This window comes from Sceloporus occidentalis, unplaced genomic scaffold (genome assembly GCF_023333645.1).
Source record: "Sceloporus occidentalis isolate IW3139 unplaced genomic scaffold, rSceOcc1.0.p SCAF_2, whole genome shotgun sequence".
Lineage (NCBI taxonomy): Eukaryota > Metazoa > Chordata > Lepidosauria > Squamata > Phrynosomatidae > Sceloporus > Sceloporus occidentalis.
In genome coordinates this window covers 251,984,780-252,005,752 of record NW_028316982.1, presented here as the reverse complement: position 1 = coordinate 252,005,752, position 20,973 = coordinate 251,984,780, and the positions used below count along the sequence as shown (strand labels likewise).

General features: G+C 39.2%; 1 protein-coding gene across 8 annotated transcripts in view; it reads left to right on the top strand.

The window, feature by feature from the left end:
* The first annotated feature begins 283 nt into the window (after nucleotides 1-283).
* LOC149319997 (glutamate receptor 4-like) overlaps nucleotides 284-20,973 on the top strand; it is a 334,504-nt gene continuing 313,814 nt past the window's right edge. For 6 of the 8 annotated variants that reach the window (XM_089512736.1, XM_089512739.1, XM_089512737.1 and 3 more), the window contains exons 1-2: nucleotides 611-753; nucleotides 2,314-2,472. In XM_089512736.1, coding sequence (XP_089368862.1) covers nucleotides 666-753; nucleotides 2,314-2,472 — 247 coding nt within the window. In that variant the 5' untranslated portion in view covers nucleotides 611-665. Of the gene's footprint in view, nucleotides 754-2,313; nucleotides 2,473-20,973 lie in introns of all 8 variants that reach the window. The other 2 variants (XM_089512740.1, XM_089512742.1) reach the window with 1 other exon arrangement.

Sequence of the window (20,973 nt, the reverse complement as noted above, 5' to 3'; positions counted from 1 at the left end):
CCTCTTTTCCACCCCCAGCATCTCTCTCTCTCTCTCTTTTTCCCCCCTCCTTCCTCCTCTCCCTTTTTCCCCCTCCTGCGAGAGCCACATTTGCTGCCGGACGAGGCAAAGGCTCTCTTGCCAGGGCTATGGAGACTGCAGGAAAGAGCCGCTTCGGCAGGATGGCTTGCTGAGGAAAGGGGGAAGGGGGAAAGAAGGAAAGAAAGAAAGGGGAAAAGGAGGAAGGAAAAAAGGAGGACAAAAAACAACCAACCAAGGAGGACAAATAAAGGCTGCCCAAAGAAGACTGCTGGGGGGAAGAAGGAGGGAGGAGGAGGAGGAGAAAGAGGGGGGGCATCACCCACCCTCTTTTCTTTTCTTCCTTGCCCCATTTTATTTTATTTTTCCTTCCCCCATCCCATTCCCCCCTTGGGTCCAGTCCCTCTCTCCGATCTCCATCCTTCCTTCCTCCCTCCCTCCCTCTCTCCCTTCCTTCCTTCCTTCCTTCCATCCCTCCTTCCTCCCTTCCTCCCTTCCCTCCTTCCCTCTTTCCTCCCTCCGAGCCCTCGCTCCCTCCACCGGGTCCCCGATGCCTCTCTGAGCGAGACCCAGCAGGGACAGCGCCGGAGGAGGAGGAGGAGGAGGAGGAGGGAGACCCGAGGAGGCACCGAGAGAAGCAGAGGAAGATGAGGATTATTTGCAGACAGCTTGTCTTCTTGTTTTCTGGCTTCTGGGGACTCGCGATGGGCGCTTTTCCGAGCAGCGTGCAAATAGGTGAGCCTGGTTTTGGGGAGGGGAAGGGGAAGGGGGGAGGGAGAGAGAGAGAGAGAGAGAGATGAGGCAGAAGAAGGGGAAGGAAGAAGGGGGGTCAGTCCCTGGGCCAGAGGGATTGGGGGAGGAAGGGATGGAGACCACCTTTTCCCAGGAGCTTGTGTGTATGTGTTTGTGTGATGGGGAGCAGGCTGGCATGCCCATGTGTGTGTGTGTTTGTGTGAAGGCAGTGATAGGGAGCAGGGTTTTTTTTTTTTTGGGGGGGGGGGGGGAGAAATGATGCCTGTGCTTAGGGATGGAGAACCTCATTTCCAGGACCCTCTTTGCTATCCTCATGGGTTTGTCTGCAAGAAGTGATGGGAAGCAAGAGCTTTTTTGAGGAAAGGAATGATGCCTATTCTTCTCATCAGGGAGGGACGGAAAACTCCTTTTGCTATCCTCATATGTGTGTTTGTGTGAAGGCAGTGATGGGGAGCAGGTTTTTTTGGGGAAAGGAACTATGCCACAATGAGGAAGGGACGGAGAGCCCCCTTTCCAGGACCCTTTTCCTATCCTCTTGTGTCTGTTTTTGAAGGCAGTGATGGAGAGTAGGGTTTTTATTTATTTACTTGTGGGGGGGGGGGGGGTAATGCCTGTGCCTCCAATGGTCCGCAGGACAATGATACTGGTGTTTGTGTGTGTGTGTGTTGTGGGTAGTGGGGATGCAAACTTGAGCTGCATCTCTTCTTCAGGATGCTCTGGGAAGCACAGCTTGCACGTTGCAGTAACCCATTTGCCTTGGGGAGGATGAGAAGGAGGGGGGAGATGCTGCTAATGCTGCTGGATCCCATTTCTGATCACTCCTTTGAAACTTGGGCAGGTGGGATTTTCTTTTTAAACAACAGTGGCCTTTCTCCCTTCTCTGCCTCTCCTTTGATCCCCTTCCACTTGGCCCCTGGCTTCCCCCTCTTTTTGGATGGGACGCAGCTCTTGAATCCCATCCAGCTCCAGCTCCATCACTGCATCACTTCTCATGCCTTCTTCCTAAAGATGCTGCTGATAAGGCTGGAGAGCTCCCTGGCTGCTTGCAGAGGGAGAAAGTTCAGGGGGTTCCTCTCCCTTACCAGGGTTTTCACAGCATCACTACACATCAACACATAACAAAACGAGGGAGTGTGTGTGTGTGTGTGTTAGTGGCTTCTCTCCAGTGGTTATAAGACCCCTGCAAATGTATCAGTGGAAGCGCCATTCTCTGTAACCTGCCTTCTGCTTAATAGTAGAGGGCCACTTTGGAGATGTTGTTCCCTGTTAATAGAGATGGAAGCTCAACAGCTTCAAAGGTCACACTTCTCACAGTAGGTAGGACTATTCAAGATGTGAAAAGGCAGAAACAGGTCAGCTTGAAAAGCCCACTTCTGAAAAACAGGAGGGCTGGGGGGAAGCCCAAAAATCTCATGTTTTCCATGTACATAAACATACATTTCTTGTCAAGAAGCTATTTTTTACAGTACAGTGGATGGCACAGAAATAATGAATTGTGACACTTTCTCCTCTCTCCTCTGCTCTCCTTTGTGTATTTGGTAGGTGGCCTCTTCATCAGAAACACAGATCAGGAATATACTGCTTTTCGATTAGCTATTTTTCTTCACAACACCAGCCCCAATGCATCTGAAGCACCTTTTACTTTGGTTCCTCATGTCGACAACATTGAAACAGCAAACAGCTTCGCTGTAACAAATGCCTGTAAGTAACAGTGTCACTTCTCTGGAGCTGTGATTAAATGACAGTGAAATGAAGAGGAGGATGCTCAATTAATTGAATTTCCTAGGAAAGCCACTTTTTAAGATATCCCTGTCCTGGTTGTATGGAACCCATCCATAGTTACTTTTTTATCCTTGGGGAACTCCCTTAGGCTGCCTTGTACTGACTAACTGGCTAAGGCATTTATTTTAGTGTTATTACTGTAGTTTCACGCTTTCTGGTTTCTATGGTGATGTTTTTTTCCAGATTTATTTTTTTTTAAAGAATTTCTTGATCAGTTTAACAACTTCCACTGTCTTCCCTGTTTGCCAACAGGATCTGGCATGCTTTGTTTGTGTTTTGGAAAGAGCCCTTAGTATTTGCAATCACAAGTGCTTTCTGAGGGCTAGAGCAGAAAGGAAGCTTTGAAAGCAATGGTGTGGAGGATAATATATTGGAATGGCTTGACACTGCAGTTGATCTGGTGATGTCACTTGAGGCTGCCCTGCTCCTATATTCTGGGTTGTAAATGTCTCTTATCATCTCGTAATGCATACATCCTGTGGATATGTCTCCATGCATCCATACATTGGTGCCAAGTCAAGTTAGCGTCTGATCTGCTTGAATGCACACGCCACCCTCACTGGAACTGTGCCCCCATGTATATGCACTAGTGCACGTGCGCACTGATTCCCGGGGGGAGGGAGGAAGAGATGCTCTTGAGAAATGGGTTTTTTTAAACATCCTATTTACAACATCCAACCTTGCCAAGGCATTAAGCAAGACATATTTGAGGTTGAGTGCAAAAAGGCACACAATTCATTCCTATTTCCATACCTCCAAGCTTAGCGGACTGCGAGTCTGCAATACCAGAAGCACTGTATCATAGCAAATTCCCTCTTTCTTCTAGATCCAGTTCCATATCTTGAGAAGAACCAAGACCAGCATTATTTCAAGTTCTGGTTCTCATACATCCCTGTCCCATCTTTTATTAGGGGATCATGTTATGGTTTAAACAAGGAGATGTACATGCTATTGCTTTCAAGCTGCTGCAATATATTGCAGAGGACTTTTTCCTCCCTAGGGGTATAATTAAAACACGAAACGTTTTGATTTCTTTTAAAACACATATATCTAGCATAGTGTTCTACACTGAAACATCAGCTTGCAGGTCCTGATCTTGTTTCAAAAGACAACCTGCAGGGCAGCCATTAAGTAGAACTGGAGTGATGCTTGAAGTTTTATGAGATCCTGTCTTTAAAAAAAAAAATCAAGGAAAGCTTTAGAATTCACCAAGTATGCTTTCCTTTCCCAACATGATTTTTGCCACATTAGTGTGAATTCCATATATATAGAGAGGGGTGGGGATTTCTCCGAAGGTATGTATCATTGACATATGTTACAGTCTCCTCAAGGGCTTATAGGATTCATGGTCAAGAGGCCATGAATTTCTCAAACTGGAATTGATACTGCATGCTTACGGTTTTGGATTACTTTTATGCAGAGTCTTGGAAAACAAGGTTTTGAATCTAGCCCTTTAATATGCTCTTAGACATTTTTTTTTTACAAATGATGCTGTTATTATTTTTATTGATGCTGTTTTTGGTATAATATAGCTTTTAGACTAGTCAGAATTGTTGTGGTGCCATTCTGACACACACACACACACACACACACACTTTTGAAAACATGATGTGTATCTCTCTGAATTCAAGAATTATGTCATTAAACTTCCTATCGTACTAAGGCTAAAGTTGATCCTGTGTCTTTTCTTATATTCCATTTGTGTGGGCTTTGTTTCTGAAGTCTTTTAAAAACAGTGCTCTAAACATTTTTAATAAACCATCAGTGAGAAATATAGTCTCAAAGACTAGCTCAAGCCATCTTTCCAATTATGTTTTTATCTCAGAGTTATACACTTTTAGCATACTGCAGATAAAGTTTAGTCTCAATTATTTCATCAGTAGATATACCCAACACTTCCATTCAGATGGAAGGAACTGATGGTGTGTAACTTAGCTGGAATCCTGCCTTTTATAGGCAGCTTTATTTTGCTTTCTGTATACATGTTTTTTGCAGTTTGGGAGTTTGGGAGTAACCCCAGTTACTGGAGAATATTAAAGAAAAAAATGTTCTCTGCTAATGAAGCATGAGCAAACTGACTGACAAATGAATGAACATATTGCATGTCCCTTGAGCTACATATGAGCAGAATACTGCAAAAATCAATTGTCTGATAGCTGGAGGACATTGGTTTCCATATGATTGCATTTGCTGGGTTGACGGAAGCTTCCAAAGCACAGATGTGTGAGATGTTCTAACCTAATTAAAGATCTTTATGAAAAAAAAATACAGTAACTAATATTGTGGAAAGGCTACCTGAAAATACATCTGAGTATTTATTAGACATATTTTTGGAGTGGATTTTGGAGGAAGAAGGAAGAGAAGATTCGTCTAAATTTCTACTTAGCGTCCCATTATGTCTTTCTGTCTATCTGTCCCAAAATGTTACAGTACGAAAGCCTCTCAGCTACTGGATAGAAATGAATATGCATGTGAGGTCAAGCATAAAGATCTGAAATGCTATCCATTTGCTTTATTTCCTTTTTTCATGTTGCTGCAGAGGCTACTTTTTGGGCTGCAGTGTCTGGAGCATTTGGAGAGTAGGGCCGATAAACAAGGAGCCTTTAGAAACCACATTTAAAGATGAACTTGCACTATCAGTAATGATACAGTAGAAGCATCTGAAAGAACTGGCTATTTTCTTTCTTTTTTTGTTTGGCTACCATGATGCACTGGCTGTTCCTTTTCAACTGTAGCATTTGATTAGGAATACTTACAGGCAATTCATTCTTTTTTTGTTTGGGTTTTTGTTTTGCTTGTATAAATCCTATGATAGGTTCAATTATTTTCAACTTTGTATAGGGCTGAAATCTCAGGAAAAACATAAAATTTTAGCATATAGAATCTGTTGTTGTTCAATAAAGCTGACATGATTTATGTTAGTTTAGTGCTCATTTCCTCCTCTTATGTATTGGACTTTTTCATATATTGCATTGGCACTATATATTCCCTTGTAGGTGAGCAAAAGGTGTGCTTAATGAAACAGAGGTGATGATTATTTCTAAATGTGGACTTCTTCTAGCTTTAATTGCTGGAGTATGATAAAACTTAAATTGCTGTTTTCAAATGTGGGATCTAGCAGTAGGATATTATATTCAAAAAATGTTCATTTGCAATTACAGCTTTTAGTTTCCAGAAGGCTTTTAACTTTTGAAGGTCTATACTTTAATGTAGGGGTATATTTCTTCAAATTTATCTTAGATATAAATATATTATTTAAATATTAAACTAACAGGGCATTATAGTACATATTTGCATACAGTGAAACCTATACGCATAATTTCTAGTTATCTAAGTGTGAGTTTGTGTCTGTGTTTTTATAAATCTGCAATTTATGAGATTGTGCAGGTAGGAGAAAAACATGGTGACCTCCAAATGTACCCATTTCTTTTGTATCATTTCCAGATAGTCTGTTACCAAACTGTTGGTTAAAAAAAAGTGTTGTAGTACCCCTACAGAGAATAGTACAAAATTAGGAAAAATACATCCAGAATCATGGTGTGAACATTTTTCTTTCTTAAACCCTTTCCTTACAGGCTGAAAATGTTTAGTTCTTTCTTAGGTCCATACTCTAAAAACACATATTCTATTAGTTCTGCCTCTTCCCAATCTGCTTTTCATAGTGGAAACTAGCCACTTAATGGTAATCTTTGGAAATTTCTAAGGCAAGGGTCCTTGGAGATTTCCAAGTGAAGGTTAGCAAGGTGGTACTCAGTTGTGTTTGTGTGGTTTTAAAACTTTGTTAAGAAGGCATAGATGTCAATGGATTAATGCATGAATTTGGCAGAAGCTGAATTGTGAAGTTAGTCAGTGTTCTTCCCAATCAGAGTATTATATCTTTAGCTTTATACAAAACAATGTATTGCCCTGTCTGTAACCCATGTGAGCCAATATACTTGGACTAATTTATTCCAGTTGTCTGGTTTATATGCTCATGTGTTCATATGTACTTTGATGATGGTGAGCATCCTTGAAGCTTTCTCTCTTATCCTTCCTCATGAACCCTTTTGGGAGACGTTTATGATTAACATTAAACCAGCACTGGAGTTTTTAATAATAGTAGCAACAAACCATAGTTGGCAAACCTGCTTCTGACCATGGTTTCAAAGAAATGTTTTCATGTTATCATTAATGAAAGTGTGGCTGTAGCTGCAAGATTAACCACAATAATTTCCAAAACTGAAAAGGAGTTGAGGAAAGCCCATGTGAGAAAAAGAATGAGGAAGAAGGAGAGGTGCATGGGTGCTGTGGAGCACTGCTGAAAAGAGCCCTTGACCTTGCCAGTATCCAACCCTAGCTCCTGCTGCACTAGGAAATGTAGAGAATGACATACACTGGTTCCTGCTGTGTGGTGCATCTTAGAACATGATGTTTTGCTGGCACTGTATGAAATTAACTTGGTGTTACTCGCTGATGCACTGATACAAATATTTAACGCCACTCTGCACTTTAGGTCTTCTTTACATATTACATAATTTAGAAATACAGCTAAAAAGATAACAGATGAATATGACAAAGAGATGCTTGGAAGCGTCCTACAAGTCATTTCTTGGGAAGCCAGCATTAACTAAGGCTCCTTGCCAAATGTGCTTATTTATTCAAAACATTTTATATCCAAGGCATCTGACAACAAACTTAAAACTATAAATTAACAATTTAAAACAACATTTACAATTTAACACTAAAACAGCAGCAAGAAATAACAGATACAGCAGCAATAAAAATGATTAAAAATCCAGACACGGTTAAAGCCAATTCTGTAAAACAGTCATTTACTTTCTAAGAAGTAAAGCTTTTTAAAAGTTAGGAAAGGTCATTTAGATTTGGGGTATTTCCAAAATTTATTCACAGATCCTAAAAATCTTTTTCTGGTTCCAAGGAAGTCTACTTATCATAATCTTGGAACCCAGGGAAGGGCCTTCAAAGATGATATTGATAGGTGGCATGTTCATGCAGGAGAAGATGGACGTTCAGATATCACAGTTGTGAGTCTTACAGACCTTTAAAGGTCATTATGAGCACTTTGAATTGTGCCTGGGAAAGATTTGGAAGCTGATGGAGTCACTTGCATGTACCAGTACCTCCTGTTAACAACCTGGCTAGATCATTTACAGAGTAATCTTCAAAGTAAGTACAGAAAAGACCCTGTTGCAATAATCTAGATTTTATGTACCTAGGGAATGTGATATGTATTGTTATTGGTGGTTCTGAATGAGTTGCTGAATAAATTTTTAACTTGTCCCACTAAGCAGCTTCATTGTAAATGTCTTCTCCAGCAGTCTGTATCATCTGGCTGATACCGCACTGTTTTAAAATTGTCAATGAATAAACTCTCTTTTGCATATTTGTCCTAAATTTTATATAATTGATTTTTTTATCTTACAAGTTGCATGCATTGTTCAAACAATCCAATATCAATCTTTGTTACTCTTGTGTGCCTTCACGTAATTTCCAAATTATGGTAACCTTAAAATGAATCTATCATGGGACTTTCTTGGCAAGATATGTTCAGAGGGGGTTTGCTATTGCCCTCCTCAGAAAGAGAGGAGTGGGGGGAGGACTGATATGGCCAAGGTCACCCAGTAGGGTTCCAAGACTAAGCAGGAATCTATCCAAGAGTCCGAGTCCAACACTCAGCTGGCTCACACACTATTGAGTAGATTTTAAATTTGAAAATTTACAATAACTTGGAGTTGGCCCAGATCAAAATGAATAAAGGTTTGGAGAAATCATTTCAGGATCATATATTAGCAAGAAAAAATAGTGAAATATTAAAAGCCCAGTGTTGCCTTCTGATCAAAATATTAGTCCCTTTCATAAGTCTATGTTTATGTAGAATAATATATATGTGCACGTTAATATGAATGAGCATAATTATCTCAGTCAGTGATAGTTTGTGATGCTCATATCAGTGGAGCAGTAAATCAACTTATTGTTTTAAAACGTTAAAGGAGCATTGTAAGGTGCTGGAGCTATTTAAAACAGAGCAGATTTTACTACTCATTACAATGGAAGGCATCAGCCACTAGTGACCATAACTCCAGATTTTTATCTAGTTGATGCACATTATTTAGATACATTTCCATCTATTTTCAGGCCAATTTATAGGATAGATGTTACTTTGTTTGTCTTGGTAGATGGCTCTTCCCAGGAACTGCAAATGGAAAATATGTCCCTTTTGGTTCTAGTGGAATTTTAGTGGTTTTCCATAGTATTGTCCATCCTTCTGGTTGCCGAATTGGAATGGGATTGAGTGGTACTGTTTTGTGGTGGTTCCTGTCCTTACTGTAGGTCCTTTCAGAAAGTGATGATGAGGGATTACTGTTCAGTACATTCACTACTATTTTTATTAGTCACTGCTATTACTCAATATTTACCATTGGCATGGAACCATTGGAGGAGGTAATCCAGGTTTTGGACTTCAGTGTCACCAATATGTGACTAAAACTAGACTCTTTCCAAAACAATTTAAAGAAACTGTTCATGTTATGAATCTGTCTTTGGTAGTTGTAATGGACTGGAATGAGGAAGGAAAAATGGACACTTAATCCAGTCAAGATTTAGAAGGTGGTCAATAGAAAAACAGATTTTGGGACTTGCATTCATTCTATTTTGGATGTACTGAACTCCTCTTGAACAACCATACTTGTCATTTTGGGGTAACTACTAGATCTGGTTGGTAGCCAGGAATGCTTTGGTCACCTGAGTCTGATACCTGAACTGTATCAATACCTAATGTGATCTGATTTAGAGTGATATGAGCTTTCATTATTTTGCATCAGGATTATTGCAACATGTTTAGAGTGCAAATGACTCTGAAGGCTATTTAGAAATTTTATCTGATTCAGAAATAACGTAGCCAGTCCATTGATGGAGTCAAGGACAGATGAATGAATCTTTATTTGTATACCGCTATTCCCATGATCACAGCGGTTTACAATAGTAATAAAAACATACTGAAACTACAAAATCCAATAGAAAGAAATCCCCCCCACATTAAACAATACAGTACAGCAATAAAAATATCCATCATTCAATCACAGTTAAAAACAGTTTAAAACCAAAGCACCAGTTACATCCAGTACAATACAGCAACACAAGGGGAGAAGAATGGAATTAGGGAACATGGGGGAAAGCTTGACGAAAGAGGTGAGTCTTTAGATTTTTCCTGAAAGACTGCAGGGAGGGGGCTGAGCGGAGCTCATCAGGCAGAGAGTTCCAGGTCTGCGGGGCCGAAGCAGAAAAAGCCCTATGTTGCAGACACCACATATCTTGTATCAGGGACTCTCAAAAGTTGTTTCCCGCCCGACCTGAGAGTGTGGGGCAGATTATATGGAGAGAGGCGGTCCTCCACGTACCCTGGGCCCAAGCCATTTAGATGAAATGTGATACCCAGGTTTCAACAGCTACATTGACTGTTGTTCCATTTCTGGGCATAATTTGGCATACTGCTTTTAAATTATAAAGACCTAAATGGTTTTGGACCAAACTACCCAAAGGACTATAATCTATGTACAAGTCTGCCTGGGTTTTGAGATTTTCCAGACTGGCTTCCAGACTTGCTTCCCCTGATGCTATTTGGTGGAAGCTGAAAAGTGAGTCTTCTTGAAACTTTTGTCTCTCGAGTCAGTAAGCCATAGCCATGTGTTAATGGCAACTTCATTTTTTAAAATAAATAAATAAACACAGTGGACTTTTCCCATCTGTAGGGGTTCGGTTCTGCCCACCCCATGGATGGCAGAAAATGCTAATGATCATGTTGTTCAATGTTCAATGTTCATTGTTCAATGATGGTGACATGCATATGTTTCAGCACATGCCACCATTAATTATTATTATTATTATTATTATTATTATTATTAATTCCATATGAGGTGTGATGATCTGCTGTTGGTTTAATCTGTAGATTGCCAGTCCATTGAATGGTCCACTGTAGCTGGTTAAACAAGTATGAGCTCCTTTGTCTTTTTCTGCTGCCCTACATTTTAATTTTATATACCCCTGATTGTTTTATAAATGGTTTCATATTGCTCACTGCATTATTTCTTGGGGGGGGGTGTTATTGCTTTTCTCCAACATATTTATAAACACAAAGCAGTTTACAAAATTAAAATAGAAGGAGAAATTAATTACCAAAACAGATTGAATTATTGTTTGATCTGCATTGGGAACATATTATGGAAAAAATAATGTGCAAATGGAGGATGCAATTTTATAGGTATTTTCAATTTATTTCAAAGAGTAAACCTACATTGGATAGACAATATCCTTGATTTGGACATATGGAAATATTTTATTTATTTCTTTAATTTATACTCTACCTTTCTCCTAAATGGTACCCAAGTCAGGAAATATGGAACTATGGTGCACAATTAAGTTCTCTTATGTATTTTTTCTAATGTTGCCTTACTTCTCATAAGAGCTCAGAAGCAATCTTCAAATAGCAGACAACTTCAAGGTGCTGTCTATTGTTGCTTCAACACATTTTGGATTGTGTACCCATATAGGGAGCTGAACTCTCAGTCTACAATTTCATATGTACACACCTTCAGTGTTATGGGTAATGAAATCTGAACAACAATTAAATGCAGAAAGCCTGTTCTTAATTGTGGAAGAAGGATAAGTGGAAAACTGCAGTGTGTTGGAACAAGGACTGGAAATACTATGGCTGAGGTAGCAGAGGATGGCTCTTGCTTTTGATATGGAAAAATATGTTTAGCCATCCCTCCTAGGAATAATAATAAAGCATAAGAACAGGAAATAAGTCCTGATAAATATATAAGAATATATAAAGAGTAAAACCAATACAAAAAGTGAGACACTGCCAATTTGGGATATGGGTGCTGATTTATCATTCTATAAGGTAATTTACCATAGAAATTTATCTTATGTTTGACGTGAATTTAATTTTTAAGTTTCAGTTTACAGTGGCAAGGAACTGTGAGCTTTGGCAGTGTCTTGTGTGTGATCATATCTCAACTAAGGGATCTAGATATGGTCAGTGCTATAATTTAGATTTTTGGTTTCCCCAATTTGTTGCTCTGTGTATTTGCTGAATTATAATATTCCCATCATGCTCTACCAGCTTGAGCAAATGTTGGTTGGCAATGATGAGAATTATATTCAAACATATCTGTAGGGTTCTAGGCTAAAGAAGGCTTACATATATAATGTGTTAATTAATGCATTAATTAATACTTTTTCCTTTCCCTTCTTTCAACTATTGCTGTTCTTTTGTGTGGTTGCTGTTGTTGTGTGCCCTTTGTGACTTATGGTGACCCTAAGGAAAACCTATCATGGGGTTTTCTTGCCATTGCCTTCACCTGAGGCTGAGAAAATGTGACATGGCCAAGGTCACCTAGAAGGCTTCAGGGCCAAGCTGGAAATTGAACCCTGGTCTACATTCATACTGAAACCACTACACCATGCTGGCTCAAGCAAAATATTTCAGCTCAAGGAATAACAATTTTGTTTAGTCATGTGCCTTCAAGATGTGTAGAAGGTAACAAATTTGCATGAGATTTTTATAGTGTAAAGGTAAATTACAATGTACCGTTCAGCTATAAAGAAACCATATTATGCTCACTGACCATCTCTTTAAATTTAAATAATTACTCATTTCAGAGATAATTGCTGGTCACACTTTCTAAAGCTCTGCCTCTCCTCCAATATACTTCTAGTAGTAAATGTTTTGCAAATATAGACAAATGAGTGACTAGATGCATCATGGATTAATACATTTTAAATAGCTTTTTCTTTATGTACATTTGGCTGTTTCCTTTTATTGCTTTTCACTTGTGTTGTACTGTAGAGTCATTGGTAAGAGGGTGTTTTATTTGCACCCTGCTGCTTTGAGAAGATAGCCAAATTAATGGAGTGTATTATGCTACATTCCTAGTTGTAAGACAGAAGCTGTTCTTTTCACGCAGGCAAGGAGGTTAATAACTGAACTTTGGTTTAAAGTGTGTGTGTGTGTGCGCATCCATATTTAATATGCCTGCAACTTGCTCTGGGCAACATTTCCAATGTTTGGACTGCTTTAATACTTTTCTTTTGGACAATAGAGTTGGAACTTTATCGCACCTATTTTTTTCTCTGTCACAGGTATGGAAAGAGGACGCTCGTGTGCACGTGCGCGACCTGCAAAAAACGCATTTTATCGCACATGAAAACGTCCTCCAAAAAGCCCCGTTCCATCTCCCGGTGCCCAGCTGTCCCTGTCCAGTGTTGACAGGTGCCATTTTGCTTGGTCGGAAGACTTCCGACCAGGAGATTTCACACGCCTTAGCACTGGACGGGGACGGCTGGGCACCAGGGTATGGAACAGGGCCTTTTTGAGGATGTTTTCATGTGTGATAAAATGCATTTTTTGCAGGTTGCACGCGCACATGAGCGTCCTCTTTCCATACTTGTGACGGAGAAAAAAACAGGTGCGATAAAGTCCTTGGTTTGTCAGGCATTAGGTAGTCTTTGGCAATCAAAACTCTGTTAAATCCATTGCAGCAAATATATCACAGTCTTGAGATACCCTAAAGACTTATTATGGCAAAAGTAATCTCTAATGGTCCTTGCTTACTTTATCTCTTTGAGTGGACAGTGTCCATGAAAGCTTATGCCATAATTGTCAGTCTTAAAGGTGCCACATGATTCTTTGGTGTTTTGGGCAATTGGCTAAATCTCAGGTTCGTCTGTTTGGAAGAAATATAGAATTCATTGGAAGGGGTAGGTGTGTGAAGCAATCTACTGTGTTGCTTGCCATGCAACCAGGTAACAAGCAACCCCTTCTGAAATTCCCTGTTCCACACAACCATTAAAAGTACAGGAGCCCTCTCCAGTTTTCATTGTGGCAATACTCCTCATTGAGTTCAACAGAAATTGCTCCTAAATTAGTCTGTTGAGGATTTTAGCCTGAGGCTGTAATCCTATACAGGAGCCTTCTTTGTGTTGACAAGCATAGAGTTGCATTGTTTTAGGTAATTATTATCTCCAAACCTCATGCATTTATAGAATTCCGAGGAACATGCCAAACTACAATCTGGGGAAATTGCTTTAAAAAAAAATCAGAACTGTTAAATTAATACAAAATAAATGTTTATAGTGCAAACTGTAAGTTGATGAAGAAGGTAAGCCTTATATTAGTTTGCAAAACAAAGCAGTAACCAAAAAAAGTTATTAACTCTTAAATGATAACTGTTGAAAATACAGGTTGAGTATCCCTTATCTGAAATGCTTGGGAACAGACCTGTTCCACATTTCAGTAACCAAAAATAAATAAATGAATAAAATAGAATATAGGCTGAACCTTTCTTATCCAAAATACTTGGGATCAGACTTGCTCCATAATTTGGATTTTTTTAAAAAAAAAAAATTGGAATGCCTGTATTTGCATATACATAATGAGACATAATGAGGCTATAGAGTGTAGAGAGACTCTGAAATGGTGGATATCCAAATGAGGTGCTTAGCACGAATCCATGCCACCCACCATTTCATAGATCCTTGCATGTCTCTCCAGCCCATACAATACAGGTATGTGACTCAAAAAGTTTTGGCTTTTGGATTTATCTGGATTTTGGAATTCCAGCTAAGGAATACTCAGTCTGTATTATTGGAAGTTTTCTGCACAAAAAACATGATAAAGTATTATTATGATTGTTTATGCCTGTCGTTTGGGCAATGATATGAGAGTTTTCATCCATCTTCTACTGTCCTGAGTCACCCTCATTCATTTCAATGGCACTTGTGCCAAAGTAGTTCTCAGTGTACTCTATCTACTTATCTCAATGAGAATCATTCATTTGTGGGTACTCTCCAATAAACCTGTCACTCTGTTTGCAGCCTGTTTAATGCTGTCTTGGTTAATTGTGTGATCTCAGAAGCATTAATTTCCTGTGGCAGATTTGTTTGTCTTTACTTAGGTTTTTTTTAGCATATGTTCTTTCATGTTGTCTGGATGCCCCCATCCTATATCTATGCATTTCATTTTTCTGCCATAATTGCACTACTTTACATTTCTCTATGTTGAATATCATTTTGTTAGCTTTGGCCCAGCTTTCCAGTCTTTTCAGGTCATTTTGAATTTTGATCCTGTATTCTGAGCTATTAGCTACTCCTCCTAATTTGGTATCATCTGCAAATTTCATAAGTAAGTTCCCAATTCCGTCTCCACTGGTCACTTCTCTCTAGGATGAAACGGAGCCATTGTTGAACACTCTTTGGTTTCGGCCAGTCAACCAATTACAAATCCATGTAACAGTTACCTTGTCTAGCCCACATTTTACAAGCTTGTTTGCAAGAATGTCATGGGGAACATTGTCAAAGAACATGTTACAGTAGTTCAAATGGGATGTAATCAAGGCATGTGCCACAGAAGCCAGATCCATCTTCTCTAGGAATGGTTACAGCTGGAGCACTAATTTTAACTGTGCAGATGCTCTCCTGGCCACATATGAAACCTGAGTATCCAGGCTCAGATCCAAATCCAGGAGAACACCCAAGCTGTGAACCTGAGATTTCAAGGGGAGTGTTCACCTTCATCCAGTCCATTACAGGCAGCAGACATTGGTTTAGTACTGAAGCAGATTCCTTGGAATCAGATGGAAAGGAGAGATAAAGTTGGGTGTAGTCACCAGTGAACCCCTAAACTCTGGATGATCTCTCCGAGTACTGTAGTTTCTTTTAGATAGTAATCATAGTAATATGATTTTATTTATTTATGTATTGCCAATGTAATTCTGAAGATAAAACAGTTGAGAGTTGAGGATCAAGATTAGGATGAGGGAGGTATCCTTGCTTGAGTATAAACAGTGGATGAAATGAAAAACCTATTAGTTCTGGAACAGAATTAATCAATATTTTGAGTGTAATGTTCTTTCCTTAATGTATAGAAACTGTGTTTTCATTTCACCAATTTTTGGGATTTCTAATTGTTGCTTGTGATCTTCTAAATATTAGGCTGGCAAATTTAAATTTGCTTTATTTTGGAATGCTTCCAGATAGAAAGTATTATGGGCATTTGGATTCAGGATATCAACATGCTGGAAATCATATAGGTATACCCTCCAACAGTTCTCAAATGAAAACCAGGGCACATGTGGCCATGCGGCATTCAAATGTGGAAAAAGGGCAAAACTGATTAATGAGGAAGCGTAGTGGTCTGAGTGTTTGGTACTACAGCACTGGAGATCAGTCATATTCTCTCTGCTTCAGAGAAAGGCAAAGGAACACCCCCTCTGAACCAATTGTGCCAGGAAAACCCTGTGATAGTTTCACCTTAGGGTCCCCATAAATTATAAATGACTTGAAGGCACACAATAACAGGAAAGACTGCAGCAGTTTGCTTTTGCCTGATCCTACTGGAAAGAGCAACATTCTACCTCATCCTCTCCTTCTCACTTAACTGGTTCCAAACTATTTTTGCACTTTGAATTTTTGCACTGAAGGAGGCTGAGGACAACCGGAGGAAGTGGGAGGAGGAGAGAGAAATTGGGACATTTTAAAACCATCTGAAAGGGTGGAACACTAGATGAGGAGCCCTGGTGGTGCAGTGGTTAAATGCCTGTACTGCAGCCATTCACTCGAAACCACAAGGTTGCGAGTTCAAGACCAGCAAAAGGGCCCAAGCTCGACTCAGGCTTGCATCCTTCCGAGGTCGCTAAAATGAGTACCCAGACTGTTGGGGGCAAATTAGCTTACTTGCTAATTAGCTTACTTGCTGTTCACCGCTATGATCTTTGGAATAGCGGTATATAAATAAAAAAAATGATTAATTTCTGTGAAGACAAGCGTGCTGCAGAAAGCAGTTTACGTCTTTACTTCTGAGATACCCATTTTCATCTTTAGGAGGGAAAATGCTGCCAATATATTAATACTGGGCTAAAAATATGTGTTTTGATGGCATTAGATATGACTAATCTGCTAGAAAAATGCAGCTACCAGTAGTGGGATCTGGCAGTTCTACTGTCAATATTTTATCTCTATGTATAATTTACTCTGTGAGCTTGTAGATAAAAGTGAGCATAATCCAGTTTTTATATTTTGAAGGGGGAAAAATAAGGAAAGGCAATGAACTATTAAGGAATTTATTTATTTATTTATTTATTTATTTATTTATTTATTTATTTATTTGAGTTATAGCCTGCCTTTCTCTCAAAATGGGATTAAAAGTGACTGTTTATATACTGTTTATATTATTTCAGTTGTTGATAAATGCATAAGATCAGGTGCTTGTCTTCACATTTTTCTTGGTATGTTTTCATTCCTCTCTGTTGAACACTATACTGTATTCATCTCTGACCACTAAAGTCCATATCCTCCAATTGTCCCAATTTGACAGATTAATGCTCTGTCATCCCACTTTTTCTACTGCTTTTAAAATGTCCCATTTCCTCTCTCCTGCTCCCAGTATCCCCCTTTTCCTTCAGCTTTTTTCAGTTGCTGCACACAATGTTCAAAGGGCAGAAGTAGTTTGCATTCAGTTAAAGAGGGGAGAGGAGAGTAAGAATTCCTTCCCAGTAGATTCAGGCAAAGCAAACTGCTGCAGTATCTCCTATCTTGTGTTTTTCTGCCTTAATAACTTTTGCTGTATTGATCACATTCTGAAACTGCTTCATCATATGTGCTCCTGTTTTCATCAGTAAAATGTTTCATGGTATGAAAGTCTGCAAGAAGATTGGAAGCAGCTATACTATGCTGTATTACTCTTCAGAGGTCTGGCAGATGAGGAAGAACTCTGCACTTTCATTTGCTTCTGAAACAACTAAATGCTACTTATTTTCTCGCTAAAGACAAACTGGCATGTACAGAATTAATGCAGTTTGACAATGCTTTAACTGTATGCCTCCATCCCATGGAATCATGGGATTTGTAGTTTAGTTGTGGCACCAGAGCTCTCTGACAGGGAAAGCTAAATATCTCACAAAACTACAAATCCCAGAATTTGATAGAAGTGTAGATGCAGCCAGTCTTCTACTGACAGCCATTTAAGTCTTAGTGTCAGTCCTTTCAAATCTTCTGCCTGTTGCGGTAAAGAAGAGTGATTGTAAAAGGTGATTCTGTATTTTTCAGGATGATGGGAGTTGTGTTTTAGGACTTTATCGCACCGCCTCCGGTGCCTGACTTATCTCTTCCAAATTTGAGCCAAATTCAGAAGTTAAGCTAATTTTATTGCACAGACTTTCCCCTCAAAATGGCTTCCCATTGCCAGGAAGTTTCCAATTTGGAAAAAATGGTTGCCAAAGCAACTTATGGGGCTCAAATTCAACACTGGAGGCAACAGGAAGCCATTTTGAGGGGAAAGTCTATGCGATAGAATCAGCCTAACTTCCAAATTCGACTCAAATTCAGAAGAGGTAAGTCAGACACTGGAGGTGGCGAGATAAAGTGCCCAGTATATATGGGAACTTTGGATTGGGAAGCCTACTTCAGACTAATATGTTATCTAGTGCAGTGATATGCCTTCTGACTGGCTGTAACTTTTCCAACTCTCAGTCCAGATTCTAAGAGTCTAGCACTGGAAATACTGGGCAGTGAAGTCAAAGGGGGTACATATTCAAAACCATGTTGTCTGTCATGAAGGCATAGCCTGTCTTAGTAGCAAGCTAATAACAGTGCTGAATGCTTATATTTAAAACAAAAACCACCCATAAATACCACTCTCTAGCATATAGATAGGTAAAAATGTTCAACATTTCATGAGCTCTCTCTGTATATTCAGGATAATTTCCACCAATACTCAGTTTTCTTGATTGTTCTTTGTTCCCATTCCAAAGGATCAACTGGCTATTTGACATCTTTTTTCCTAGGTTATTTCTCATCAGTCCCCTACATAATGGTGAGCTATTGCTCATCAGATTGTGCATACACATATTTGAATGCCTATTGTTTCTTTAGAATATTTATTTGCACTAATGAATATGCAATTTCAGCTTGGAGTCAACAGGGACAAATATTTTGCCAACGTTAACTGCAGTTACTTTACAAACACCAAAAATCTTGCATAAATCCAGTGGTATTTTTGATGCATTACTTTGCATAGCAGACCACTACAAGCTGTATTACAAACTGTTATTGATATTCCATTAATGTTTGTTTTTCAAGGAACACCGCTGTAATATCCCACTGGGTATGTGGAACCATTTTGCAAGCTACTTTATAATCCAGACGACACCACAATACCATTGCTTTGTGAATGACTGTTATGATTGCAAGTTTATTATGACACAAGTATATGAGAGCCTAATTAAATCAGACATGATGCTGCTCCATAATAAAAAAGACACATTATAATAATTTATGAAAAAACAAGAGTGGTAAGTGGCTAGCATTCTATGTGGATCTTCCCCTAATTGTAATTCATAGGATGAACCAAGAGCAGCTGCTGGACTTCAAATATCAATTGAATGCTAGTTTATACCATTACTTTTTCTGTATCAATGACTACTCCCTGCTTGTGGCAAACCAGTCAACCAACATATTTCTCATAAGCAGAAACTGAAATTTGGTGTGCTGCTGCTGCTATTGTTCCTGTTGTAGTTAAAACATTTATACCCTGTCCTATATCAAAAATCTCAGGGCAGCTTACAAATAGCAGTAAAACAAGTTAAACCATTTAGAACAATAAAATATTTAAATAAGCTAAAAACTATCACAGATCTCTTCAATATTTTGCAAAATTTCTTCTTTTGTAGTTAATGAATGAGTGACCTTCCTCATGACCACCAGGCAATTCCTATAGGCATGAGAAGGGATGAGAAACTCACAGGCACAATTCCTTCCCCTACCCCATATATAAATGTTGCAAACTTCAGTACTGGTGCTTCCTATAATATTTTAGATTTGTAATGTGAGGAAATCTTGGGACTCATGCTGTGGGATATTATAGTTATTGTGAGGTAGAAAGTCTCCGATGACAGAGGGTCAGCAGTACAATATATAGACAATCTAGGTTCAATAAGCATAATGACTAAAAGGTTTATTGTTATATTTTCACTGCCTTCTTTACCATGGATGAGAGATTATATGTACAGTGGGCCCTTGGTATCCACTGGGGTTTGGTTCCAGGACCACCCTCATGGATACCAAAATCCATGGATGCTCAAATCCCATTATATACAATGGCATAGCAAAATGGTATCTCTTATAGTTGAATCTCTGGGTGCAGAATCCATGGATATGGAGGGCTTACTGTATTTGGAATATAGCTACAGAAGGGAATAAAAAGGGGCATTACTGCCCCCCCATCAGAATTCTGCCACTCCATTATATTTTCTTTTAGGCCCTAACTTTCTAGCATTAGGATATAAGAATTTGAGTTTTGAACAGTTTTCCATATCTCACTTTCTTCACTCTAGAAATTTGGAAGCTGATGGAAAATTTTATCTGGTGGGCTGGAATTTGTATTGGGGGACAATACCCACAAATGACCTAATTTGTAACTACAATCATCCCTTCTGATTTGCAGGGGATCCATTCTGGACCCCCCACCACCACCACCACCAATTGGAAAAATTGCCGATATTGGAGTCCCATTGATTTCAATGGTCATGCACTCCCGCACACACCATTTTGTTCCCTCCCCGCTTGCTGACTGTGAGTAATTAAAACCACAGATCCCATGTCTGCAAACAGGGAGGGATCACTGTAGTTCGGTTACACTTGAAGGTGGCTAATGTGCTCTTTGAACAAAAATGAGAGTTCAGAAATCTGATGGTTATGCTATTGCGGAGAAGAGAAAATGAATTGATTGAACTAATCTTGCCAATAACTAACTGAACAAATCTTTCCAAGTTCTCCTTAGGGTCGCCATAAGGTACACAACAACAACAGTAATGAAAGTTACCCTTCTTTCCACCTATAAACTAGGGATGTAATTCTTCATTAATTTTCTTCTCAAAGGCAGCAAAGACCTATTCCTGTGCAGAAAAAAAATTGACACAGAATAAATCCTGTGTCATTCCAGGATTCTTTTCATCAGGGTTTCTCGATACATGAAATAAATGTTTTTCAACTATTTGGGGGCATTTGTTAAATATTCTTTCCACCCCTCTTGCAAACAGTGAGGATCCATTAACCAGGGAGAAGAGAGACAATATGATCAAGTTAAACTTACATCTGAAGTGTCACTAGTGAATGCCTGTTGTGGTTCTCCAGGACTTGGAAAACACAGCCCCACCTCAAAAAACCTTTACAAAATCACTGGTAAACTCATGCTTGGTGTTAACTACTTAATTTGTTCATCTGCTAGTGCTTCCTGGCTCCTGGAGTAAATAGTCCAAACAGGGCAGTAAAATCGAGCCATGGGCTTGCTAGTGATGAGAAGTGCACTGAATCTATCTGAGTTACTGACTGCTTATTTTTCAATATTTTATCTGGTTTTTATAC